Source organism: Perca flavescens, chromosome 17 (genome assembly GCF_004354835.1).
Source record: "Perca flavescens isolate YP-PL-M2 chromosome 17, PFLA_1.0, whole genome shotgun sequence".
NCBI classification, from domain to species: Eukaryota; Metazoa; Chordata; class Actinopteri; order Perciformes; family Percidae; genus Perca; species Perca flavescens.
In genome coordinates, this window is record NC_041347.1 from 28,756,209 (window position 1) to 28,767,334 (window position 11,126).

Genomic DNA, 11,126 nt, shown 5'->3' on the forward strand with positions numbered 1-11,126 from the left:
ATCTTGAGAAAGCTTGGGAGAAGAGGAAATAAAACCTCTTTACCGTGATGATCTGTAGATATTTGTCTGTTTGTACTGTTTCTTTGTACTGTTATTAAGGTATTTCTCCACATGTTTTCTAGGCGATGTGCGAGACTGGAGGATGTCTGTTAAATAGTCTTGTAATCCCAAGTGTGACGGGCCAAATGATTGGTGTGATACAGAACTAAACTATAATTGATGTAAAATAATATAACTTCATCTTATCTTAAATTAATATTTCAAGGGTGTCACGAGAGTCCCAGAATGATTTCTCCACATAGGTTATTTTAATTTCAAGGCCAGTTGTACGCTTCAGTTTAACTTCATTATCCCTGACTGCTGATACAGAATACATGAGAAACATCTGCAGCTGACACTAACAACTTGAAAATATGGAATCAGTAAGACATTACTAAACTAAAAACCACTTCCTGCTAATGTAATTGTTCAGATTTTATCACATTTTCAAGTTCCAACACAAAAACTCCTGATTGTTATCATTATTTCCACACAGAGTCTACATATTATTGTTTCTGGAGGGTTTGATACATCTTTCTCTGTTGTTTTTGGCTCCACAGGTGTGGCTGACCATCCTGTTTATCTTCCGTATCCTGGTGCTCGGGACTGCCGCTGAGTCGTCGTGGGGAGACGAACAGGAAGATTTTAACTGTGACACCGAGCAGCCGGGCTGCGAGAACGTTTGTTATGACCGAGCTTTCCCCATAGCTCATATACGATACTGGGTAATATACAATCTAATGTCATGTGATGTGAAGGAAACCGAGACAAAATTGAATAGTAGCTCCTAGGGTCTGGGACGATACACTTTTGTCCCGATTCGATTCTTTTGACGATATGGGTGCTGATTCGATTTGGATTGCGATTCGATAGCATTGAGTACTGCGATTTTCTTTTCCTTCTTTAACAAAATGAAAAGTTGAATAATACACTTCTAGGGATAATATATCATGAAACATTTCTAAAAACTAATTGTTTTCTGAGAAGAATGCACATCACATGTCAGTCAGTCAGTCTGACATTTATTTCATTTGTACAGAACATGGATTTTCTGCTTTCGCTCTGTTTTGCTGGAAACGGATATGATGTTAATCTGGCTATCACCAGACCAAGCTCAATCTTTTAAGATTGTACTTTAGTCTGGGGAGTCTGCTCTGTGTTTTCTACTGCACAAGAGGCGTGATCAACGGGCATAGTTCAAAAGACGCTGTACGCAATTGGATAGTCCTTCAACCAATCAGAGCAACGATCCGGGTGACGTAGCAGCGACAGCGGCATCAACGGGCTGCTGCGCTTCAGTGGCCGCCATGTCGAATGTAAAAAGAAGCTGCTTGGTCGCTTCTGTTTCGTCATCGTGTTAAACCCGCCAATAGCGTGTGAGGTGGATGAGCGAGTTTGTGATTGGTTCCCGCAAATTTGTAACGGAAGCAGGATAGATAAATGTACAGGTTTCCAGCCTGAGCTGCAGGGCGAAATCAAATCACCGGCAGATCAGGCTGGGTCTACCCAGTCTAATATGATGTTGTACCGTATAAACAGAAAATATTAAGGTGAATCATTGGTAAAAAATAAATAAATAAAAAGGATCGATTCTTAGGAAAAGAATCAATTTTAAAAATTGTCACTAAAACAATCACAACACATTTGTGAACCGATTTTTTTCCCCCACCCCTAGTAGCTCCTCATATTTGGGTGTAATTTCAACTGATTTAAAGTGGCCAAACCAAGTTGGTTTAGTCCTTTAATTTTGAGTGTCACTAACCTTTAATTCAACTGTTTTTTTTTTAACTATATAAATCTGGCTGACATCCTCGCAGGTGCTGCAGATTGTGTTTGTGTCCACTCCCAGTCTGATCTACATGGGCCACGCCATGCACAATGTCCGCAGAGAGGAGAAGAAGAGGAGCAGAGAGGAGGGAGAGGGAGAGGGAGGAGGGAGAGAGGAGGACACTGGAGGAGGAGGAGGAGGAGGAGGAGAGAACCAGAGGAGGAAAGGAGAGGACAGAGGAAAGGAAAAAGGAGAAGGTCAATCAACAGGTCGAATCCGTCTAAGGGGAGGGCTGCTGCGGACTTACATACTCAGCATATTGATACGCAGTGTCATGGAGGTACATGCTACTATTACTACAGGCTAAATAAGAATGACCTCTTACTGTATATGTGCTCCATTTTGTACTACACTGCATGACAACATACCATGTAGTTAAATGAAAGAGGCGGTGAAAAAACTGTAACTTTCTACGTACAGAACTTACAGTAAATGAATGCAGCTGACTGTGATTGGACCTCCATACAGGTGGTGTTTCTGAGTCTCCAGTACTTCATGTATGGAGTCTTCCTCAATCCCCTGTATGTCTGCAAGGTAAAGCCAGCAATCAAAATCAATTCAATTCTACGTATAGAACATGACATTCAGGCCCCACAGTCATATTCTCTCTCTCTGTCTCTCTCAGGCCTGGCCGTGTCCACATCCCGTGAACTGTTACGTCTCCAGACCAACAGAGAAAAATGTCTTCATAGTGTTCATGATGGCTGTGTCGGCCGTCTCTCTGTTCCTCAGTGTGCTCGAGCTGCATCACCTGGGATGGAGACACTGCTGCAGGTACAGTAAGAAGCACATTTGTGAGAGAGCGGTTTGAGTTTAAACGACCGTATTGGTCTTCGATGACTGTCTGCCATCGGCGACTGTCCTCCATTGGCCCTACGACCCTACACCATTATTTCAAAACCTCTTATTGGAGCTCACGTAGTCTGTATCCACAACTTTCCACTTCCGGGAATGCTCCGGTGCCGCCGGAAATTCCACCGGATGACACTCTTTTCGGGCCGGATGTCTGTTACCTTCCACTTTCTTTGCGTTACAATTCTAAACATCGGTGGATTTATGAGGACTATGGTTAACTTCTCCTCAGATCTCTGCAGGATAAATCCAGACAGCTAGCTAGACTATCTGTCCAATCTGAATTTTCTGTTGCATGACTAAAACAACTTTTGAACGTACACACGTTCCACCAAAACAAGTTCCTTCCCGAGGCGATTTTGCAGAGGCACCGTGGATCCGCTCAGCGATTAGCACCTCTCAAGCTGATTGTGATTGGTTTAGTATTAAAGAAATGCCAATAAACCAATAAACCAGAACACGTTTTTCTCCCATTCCGGAATGCTGTGTGGACTTAGCCAGACCCTCCTTTGCAGTGCTGTGGAGGAAGGTCTGGCAATTAGAGACTAGAGCTCATGTTACAGTACAACATTTTTGTAAGAGCAAGGTATAGTGTTTAATTGTTAAAGGTCCCATGGCATGAAAATTTCACTTTATGAGGTTTCCCCAGCATTCCCCCAGCCTGCCTATGGTCCCCCAGTGGCTAGAAATGGTGATAGGTGTAAACCGAGCCCTGGGTATCGTGCTCTGCCTTTGAGAAAATAAAAGCTCAGATGGGCCGATCTGGAATCTTCTCCTTATGAGGTCATAAGGAGCAAGGTTACCTCCCCTTTCTCTGCTTTGCCCGCCCAGAGAATTTGGCCCACCCATGAGAGAGAGACATCATGGCTTTCAAACGAGCAAAGTGGCAGTTGGTCAAGGCCACACCCTTACCCTCCACCTTGCCCCCCCTCACCCCCTGTCCTCCTCAATAGCTACACAGGAATGGCACATACTAAGGAAAGCTCATTGTGGGACTGGCTCTAGTGGCTGTAATTCTGCACCAAGGCTGAATTTCGGGAAAGAGACTTCAGATACAGTATTAGGGGACCACTAAGGTCTATATAAAAGAGACTTCAGATACAGTATTAGGGGACCACTAAGGTCTATATAAAAGAGACTTCAGATACAGTATTAGGGGACCACTAAGGCCTATATAAAAGAGACTTCAGATACAGTATTAGGGGACCACTAAGGTCTATATAAAAGAGACTTCAGATACAGTATTAGGGGACAACTAACGCCGCCTTCACACTGGCAGTTGAAATCAGCTCCGATACGGCTTCGAAACGGCCGGAAGTCATTCATTTCCTATGGAGATTTGCAGACCGAATGCTCATGGGTCCGAACCGGGTCCGAACGAGTGCAGTGCGAAAAAAATCGTGTCAGTTGGTCATCCGGATGCGTTAAAAAAATTGAACTCTTGCGAAAAGCTACGGACGGTTCCTATCCGACGGAAGTTAGCGTTGCTATGGTACTGATAAACAAACCTGCTAATGCTAATTGGTTAACTAGCAACAGACGTCTAACTATTGACATTATACCGCTATATCACATTTAACCGACGTGACATGTCAATGTCCTGGGCAACTTTTCTCCACCCGGTAGCCTTTCTATTTATAGCTGTATAAGAGAGGTCAGAGAGAATCGGACATTCAGACACTTATCAGTCCTTCTAGTTGTTCTGCCATTTTTGTAAATCGCTTCCGAAGCTTTTCAACGGTGTAGTACGACGTCCGCTGGGGGCGTATTGCGTATTACGGAGCTGATTTCAACTGCCAGTGTGAAGGCGGCATGAGGTCTATATAAAAGCATTCAAAGAGCACCATGTCATGGGACCTTTAAACACATTTTGGTCACTTACTGGTGGTGGCGGAAGCAAGAGTGATATCCTCCTTTCACCTGTGTGGGTTTTTGTGAATAAGAGGAGGTGACGGGGAAGTCTTATTTTTGCTGACCGCTGTAGAACGCTTTTCTAACGCTGTTTCCACTGTTTAATGCCGTTTTTAATATGACTTTTGGACACCTGTTGGTATGCTGTGAAACACTTGATGGAATCTCTTGGATGCACAACTGTTTGTTTCTCCTGTAAGTAAATCAACAGAACGCAGCCACGCAGTCATTTGGATCAGTAAGTCAGTTGCAGCAAGTGTGTCTGGCAAGTTAGTTTCCCCTACTCAGCCTCTTGGCAGCTAAAATGTTTGCTTTCAGATAGTCGCTTATAACTATGTTTACTAATTCTTCGTGGTAAAATTGTATCATATCTGTTAACTGGTTAAATCTCTTGTAGGCAGTACTGCTACAAAGAGAAGGCAGTTGGTCCTGCTAACACCTCGCTGGCCCGACAGCTCTCTCTGTCTCCTCCACTGCCGTCAACCCCACCGCCAGACTTCAGCCAGTGTGTGATTGACTCCTCGCACTTCCTGCCCCTCCCTTTCCCCAACCACCGCCTGGCTAACCAACAAAACTCAGAGAACATGGCCACAGAGAAGCACAAAATGGCCGCCGCCGCTGACGAGGTAAACCTCCTCCAGATGAGCTGCTACTCACCCGGATGGCAGGAGACTCGCAACAATCAGATCCAAAATGGCGGATACCTGAGGACCGACACTAACTCCTACACCCCTGGGAGCAGGGAGATCAGCTGCGTTCAGATCCAGAATGGCGGCCCAGACGGGCTGCTGCTTTGCCCAAATGGAGGTCTCTGTCAGAACGACAAACGGAGATTCAGCAAAACCAGCGGAACGAGCAGCCGAACGAGAGCAACCGACCTCTCTGTTTAGGAAGAAAGAAGAAAATTCCAAATAAACTGGAACATATTTGACCCTTTTATGCATGACCACATGCACATCAAACACAAAGCTTCTCATTTAAGTCAGCTGGGAGGAGTTATCTCTGTGTCCACTCTGTCGACCTGATTAAGAGACTTTTCCTTCTGACATTATACTAGAGCTAAAGAAATCCTTAGTCGACTAACACTCATGATTTTGTCGAATTTAATGGATAGATCTGCAAAACTGAATTTCTCCACAAAGAATCATGCAAAAACCATCACTTTGAATCTTGTGTTGATGTGCTTAAAAGTTTCTTGGAAACAAGTTACTCAGGATGAAAAAGTATACAAAATGACTAATTGTCTAAAGAAATCTTAGACGACCAAATGACTGATTGGTCGACCAGTCGACTAAGAGGAGGCAGCCCAACATTATGATTGCCCTCAAATGTTGCTATAAAATCCTGACTGCCAAAAAATTGAACGTTGTTGCAGTTAAGGTGTGTCTAAAAGTCATAAAAACAGAACAGTATGCATGCAGAGACAATGCACATTAATCTGGAGAATCATGTTTATAACACAGTTTAAAGGCAGGCAAAAACGTAAAAGCTAAAGTAGAGATGAAGACTGTTCTCTGATCACAATGCACTCAACCTTTGTGCTGTTTGCCAGATATTTCACTCTGAGTGCAGTTAGTTTCTTAAAAGATAATTTTTGTAGTTGCAGAGACACATTTTTCCTGAAACATATCTACTAAATCATCAGCATTTAGGTTTAACGGTATTTTTTTTGTTGTTGATGGAAGCCGAGAACAGTGATTGCTGATGACTAGTCTATATCCTTGTGACACTAGCCGATGACTCTGACCGGAAGTTGGTGCAACTTAAAGCAAAAGTTTTGTTTGAGTTTTAACTGCAGCAGTGCCACTGCAGATGTTCGTCCCAACTGGATATTAATATGAAGCACAAATGCCAATTGCATCTTCACACCAGCATATATTTACTATTTCTTCACTTTTTAAAAGTTATGTTCAAATTTCTCATACATGTCCTTTGTTAGTTTGGAGGACTACTGGTGACTTTCTATGGCACTGTATTATGGCTATGAACCCATTTGGCCTAAAATCTTTACATTCTGAAATGTACGTTGGGTTTTATAATAGCATATTTGTACTGTAGTGTAACAGATGACACTGATTACTACTATCAGTGATCAGTTAAAATGGTTATTTATTATTCCACTTTGATAATGTGAATGCTGTATATTTAAAAAGCGTTGCAAATAAAACTATGCAAAACCTGTGGGAATCCGTTCTCTCTCTAAAATGCTTACAAGTGCTATACAAGTCTTAACTGGTTAGTTGTCAACCAATGATTGATAATTGATTAATCAGTTTGAGTCATACTTTATGAAAAAAGAAAAGTAAAAATTCTCAGCTTCTAAAAAATGTGAATATTTACTAGTTTCTTCTCTCCTCTGTGACAGTAAACTGAATATCTTTGAGTTGTGGACAAAACAAGAGACATTTGAGGGAGTCATATTGGGCTTTGGGAAACACTGATTGACATTTTTCACAATTTTCTGACATTTAGACCAAACAACGAATCGATTAATTGAGAGAAATAAACAGATTAATCGACTATGAAAATAATTGTTAGTTGCAGCCCTATAAGAGGAAGCTAAATACCCGCAGGACCCTGAAACTGAAGCAGCTAAATGGAATTCAGCCATCTGTACTTTTATCAATTGTGCCTGTTATCTTCCTACTCTGACATGTCAAAATGTTTCCTGTGGGAAAAGGCCAATTGTTGGTCCATCAAACTCTGCACTATAATGGAGAGCAGGCAGCAAGGGAAGGACCCAAATGCAGACAAGCCTGCAGGAGGCAGCAGGATGAATTTGGTGGTTAACCCTCGTGTTGTCCGTCTGTTTTGCACATACAGTATATGAAGCATGAAGTATAAACTATCACCCAATTCTCTATTACATCTTCTTAGCCAATTTCATTCCAATTTATTACCTCTAGTTTTAGACTTATTTTTGGATGTAATAGTCAATATACCTAATTCATATTTAATTATACCCAATATTTGAGTTAAAACCCAGCACAATTATGAAGAAATTTGACTAATAGTTAAGAGGAGAGAAACGTATGTTGATGTATAATCACAGCCTGTTTTGCGAATGGAACCATCCATGTTATTTTTGGGCAATTTGGTTGAAATAATCCCATATTTTTGAAACTTTGAAAACGGGTCATATTTGACTTGAGGACAACATGAGGGTTATATGAATGAACAAGATTATAGATAGGCTTACAGGCATTACATGCCCAAGTGAGGCAGTAGATCCCAACAGGCAGGTAACAGTGATAAGGAACCGACAAGGTGATAAAACACAGGGGGAACAAATCAGGGCGGAGCAGGCAATTACAAAGGCGGGAAAAACACACAAGGCAGGAAGTAATTTAAGACATGAAACATGACGAGTGAACCTTCAGAATAAAAGAGAAAACAGAATTGGGCGCCTGGGTAGCTCACCTGGTAGAGTGGGTGTTCATTTGCAGAGGCTCAGTCCTCGACCCAGTGGCTCTGGGTTCGAGTCTGACCTGCCGGGCCATTTGCTGCAGGTCTTCCCCCCTTTCCTGTCTACAGCTGTCCTGTCTATTAAAGGCTAAAATGCCCCCCAAAAATATAAAAAATAAGAAGATAAAAAGAAAACAGAATTAACAAAAATGTAATGAACTGTAGGCTAGTTCAGAAATGCCTGGCTGGAGGCCCTTCATCTTTCTATGAATAGTTTGAAAGTTGGCTGCTGAGAAAATCTGTATAGTTTAGAAAGGGGGCACTCTGGGATTAAAAAGATGGTTCCCATGGCAAATGTCCAGCTTGGACCAGTAGCTGATGGGAGAATTCCCAGTAAGGTCATCTGGATACATCAGGAATGTTTGGTTTTCTGGTTTCTTTTCCTCTCCTCTCTTCCCCCATCGGTGGCAGCCATGTTTACACCACAATCCTGCTATATGGGCAAAAAGACTTTCCAGCCTTTTCAAATTTAGAATTAATCAAATTATATTCAGTCATCATTAGTTCCTAAATAAAACTGTCTAAACATGACAGGCAGGAGTTTTATTTTGACAGCTGATGAAATCAGCTGCTAGAGTTAACATCAATATAAGGCTATAAGTCTATAATATCACTCATTATATGTGAAGAATCATTGTACCTATGTAAAATTAAAAAGGAAAGAGAAAATTGTAAATAAATAATACTTTGACTCTACTATTGAGAATAATCATTCCATATTTAAATATAGAAAAATAAGAAAAGGAAACCTGGACATTGAAATCCAGGCTGGACTACTGCAATGCGCTCCTCACCGCGATCCCTGAGAAAAGCCTTCAGAAGTTGCAGTATATCCAAAACAGCGCTGCTAGGATCCTGTTGAGGGTGCGCAAATATGACCCCATCACCCCCATCCTCAAATCACTCCACTGGCTTCCTGTCGCACTCAGGGTTGAGTACAAGGTCTCCCTCCTTACCCACCAGGGCATTCAGTGTGAAGCCCCCCCCTACCTCAAGGAACTCCTCACCCCACAGACCTCAACGCGTACCCTCCGATCTGCCTCAGCATATTTTTTGAAACCTCCCAGGACAAAACTCCGTACAATGGGAGATCGAGCTTTCTGCTCAGCTGCTCCCAGTCTGTGGAATGCTCTCCCTGACCACCTGAGGACACCACAGACTGTGGATGCTTTTAAACGTGGCCTTAAAACCCACCTTTTTAGGAGAGCTTTTGAGTGAACTTGTGCCCTTTTCCTTTTATTTATTTTTATGCTAACCATGTGTTTTTAGAATCTAAATAACAAATGGAAATTGTAAGATGGCAATTTGAATGAAAGGTCAGAATGAAAAACATGGAATATGGTGAAGCTCTCATTTAAAATGGGAAAAGGAACTACTTGGAAAAGCTTAAATTGAAAGTTATAGCCTAATAGAAAAGGAAAACAAGAAAAATAATTTTAGTAGTTTTATATATATATATATAAATATGTGTGTGTGTGTGTGTGTGTGTGTGTGTGTGTGTGTGTGTGTGTGTGTGTGTGTGTGTGTGTGTGTGTGTGTGTGTGTGAAACAATCACATTAGTGAAATTAAACATTTCACAAAGATACACAGCGCAAAGATACACAGCGCCACTAACGAGTTCTGTGGACAGCGGTGCCCTCTAGTGGCTGAATGTATAACTGCAGCACTAAAATGACATGACATCACACCTGTCATCCATGTATTTGGATCATATGTCAGCTGTATTTATATCTCAAAAGGGAAAAACTAATTTAAAGTTGTCTGTGTGTATGTGTGTGTGTGTGTGTGTGTGTGTGTGTGTGTGTGTGTGTGTGTGTGTGTGTGTGTGTGTGTGTGTGTGTGTGTGTGTGTGTGTGTGTGTGTGTGTGTGTGTGTGTGCCTTGTTATGTTGCTCTCTATAAATGTCACCATAAATTACAAACACAGTGTAAGAGCTCATGCACTTCCAGGACTCAAATTGTTTGAGGTGCTCTTTGGATGGGACAATCATATATAGCAAAACTCAGGAAACTCCAAGGCACTCTCTTTAGAAAAATCAAAAAGCCTTTATTGTTATGGCTTGGTTATCTTAAACCTTTAAAACACTCCAGTGTAAGAGCTATTTTAAAATAGTCTAATAAGGGCTCTGCTATGACCTTAAAGGACAATTCAGATCCCAGAGAACAGTCAACTCGGTACACATATGTTATTAACCCCTAGGTTTTGCGCTGGAATTGTCCTTTAACTGTCTCTAGGTCCTATACCAGGTATGAAAACTACATTGTCTTTCATTATTACAGATGTGTCACAAAATGCATTTATTGTGTAATACCCACTTAATAAACTACCAGGTGTTACTAACTCCCATAACTCCCCATAAATCTGTCCTTAGGGTTTCTGTGTTTCTGTACATATTTCTGTATATGAAATTCAGTGGTGAAAAGTAAGTAGGCCTAAGTACATTTAAGTGTTGTACTTATAAACAATTGTAATGTACTTGTAGTTAAGTTGAGTATTTCCATTGCTGCTCCTTTATCCACCACAATTCAGAGGGAAATATTGTACTTGAACTCCACTACATTTATATGATAAATGAAAAACTAGAATCAGCCAATAAATTATATTTATATATAAATAAATACATTTAAATTAGCCCCATATATACCAGCTGCAATGTGTACACAGTAATAAAATGATAATTATCATATAACAATATTCTGATGCTACCATTGTTGGATTTTTAACATTTTAAAATGCATACATTACTTGTAATAGTCTTTTTACACTGTGGTATTTCTACTTTTAATTAAATCCAATATCTGAGTACTTATTTGACTATTAGAATAGGCTATAAATAGGAGGAACAATATTTGTTTATCTTAATACAGTTTTCTGCAAACTAGACCCTCATAATATAATTTCCCGAGTTTACAGCCTAACAACACAAACATCTGACTTTACTCAGCCGTAGTCAGGCAGCGTGCAGGTGGATTGTTTGACGACAGATCCAGACACACATCCAGTCACGTCTCTGCTGTTAACTGAGACGTG

General features: G+C 41.2%; 1 protein-coding gene across 1 annotated transcript in view; it reads left to right on the forward strand.

Moving 5' to 3' along the window:
• The window catches only part of LOC114572460 (gap junction alpha-5 protein), a 13,251-nt gene extending 6,434 nt beyond the window's left edge, over nucleotides 1-6,817 (forward strand). Inside the window, exons 3-7 of the mRNA XM_028604112.1 lie at nucleotides 600-764; nucleotides 1,857-2,147; nucleotides 2,336-2,401; nucleotides 2,493-2,641; nucleotides 5,028-6,817. Of these exons, the coding sequence (XP_028459913.1) occupies nucleotides 600-764; nucleotides 1,857-2,147; nucleotides 2,336-2,401; nucleotides 2,493-2,641; nucleotides 5,028-5,520 (1,164 nt within the window). The 3' untranslated portion in view covers nucleotides 5,521-6,817. The remainder of the gene's footprint in view (nucleotides 1-599; nucleotides 765-1,856; nucleotides 2,148-2,335; nucleotides 2,402-2,492; nucleotides 2,642-5,027) is intronic.
• The last annotated feature ends 4,309 nt before the right edge of the window (nucleotides 6,818-11,126 follow it).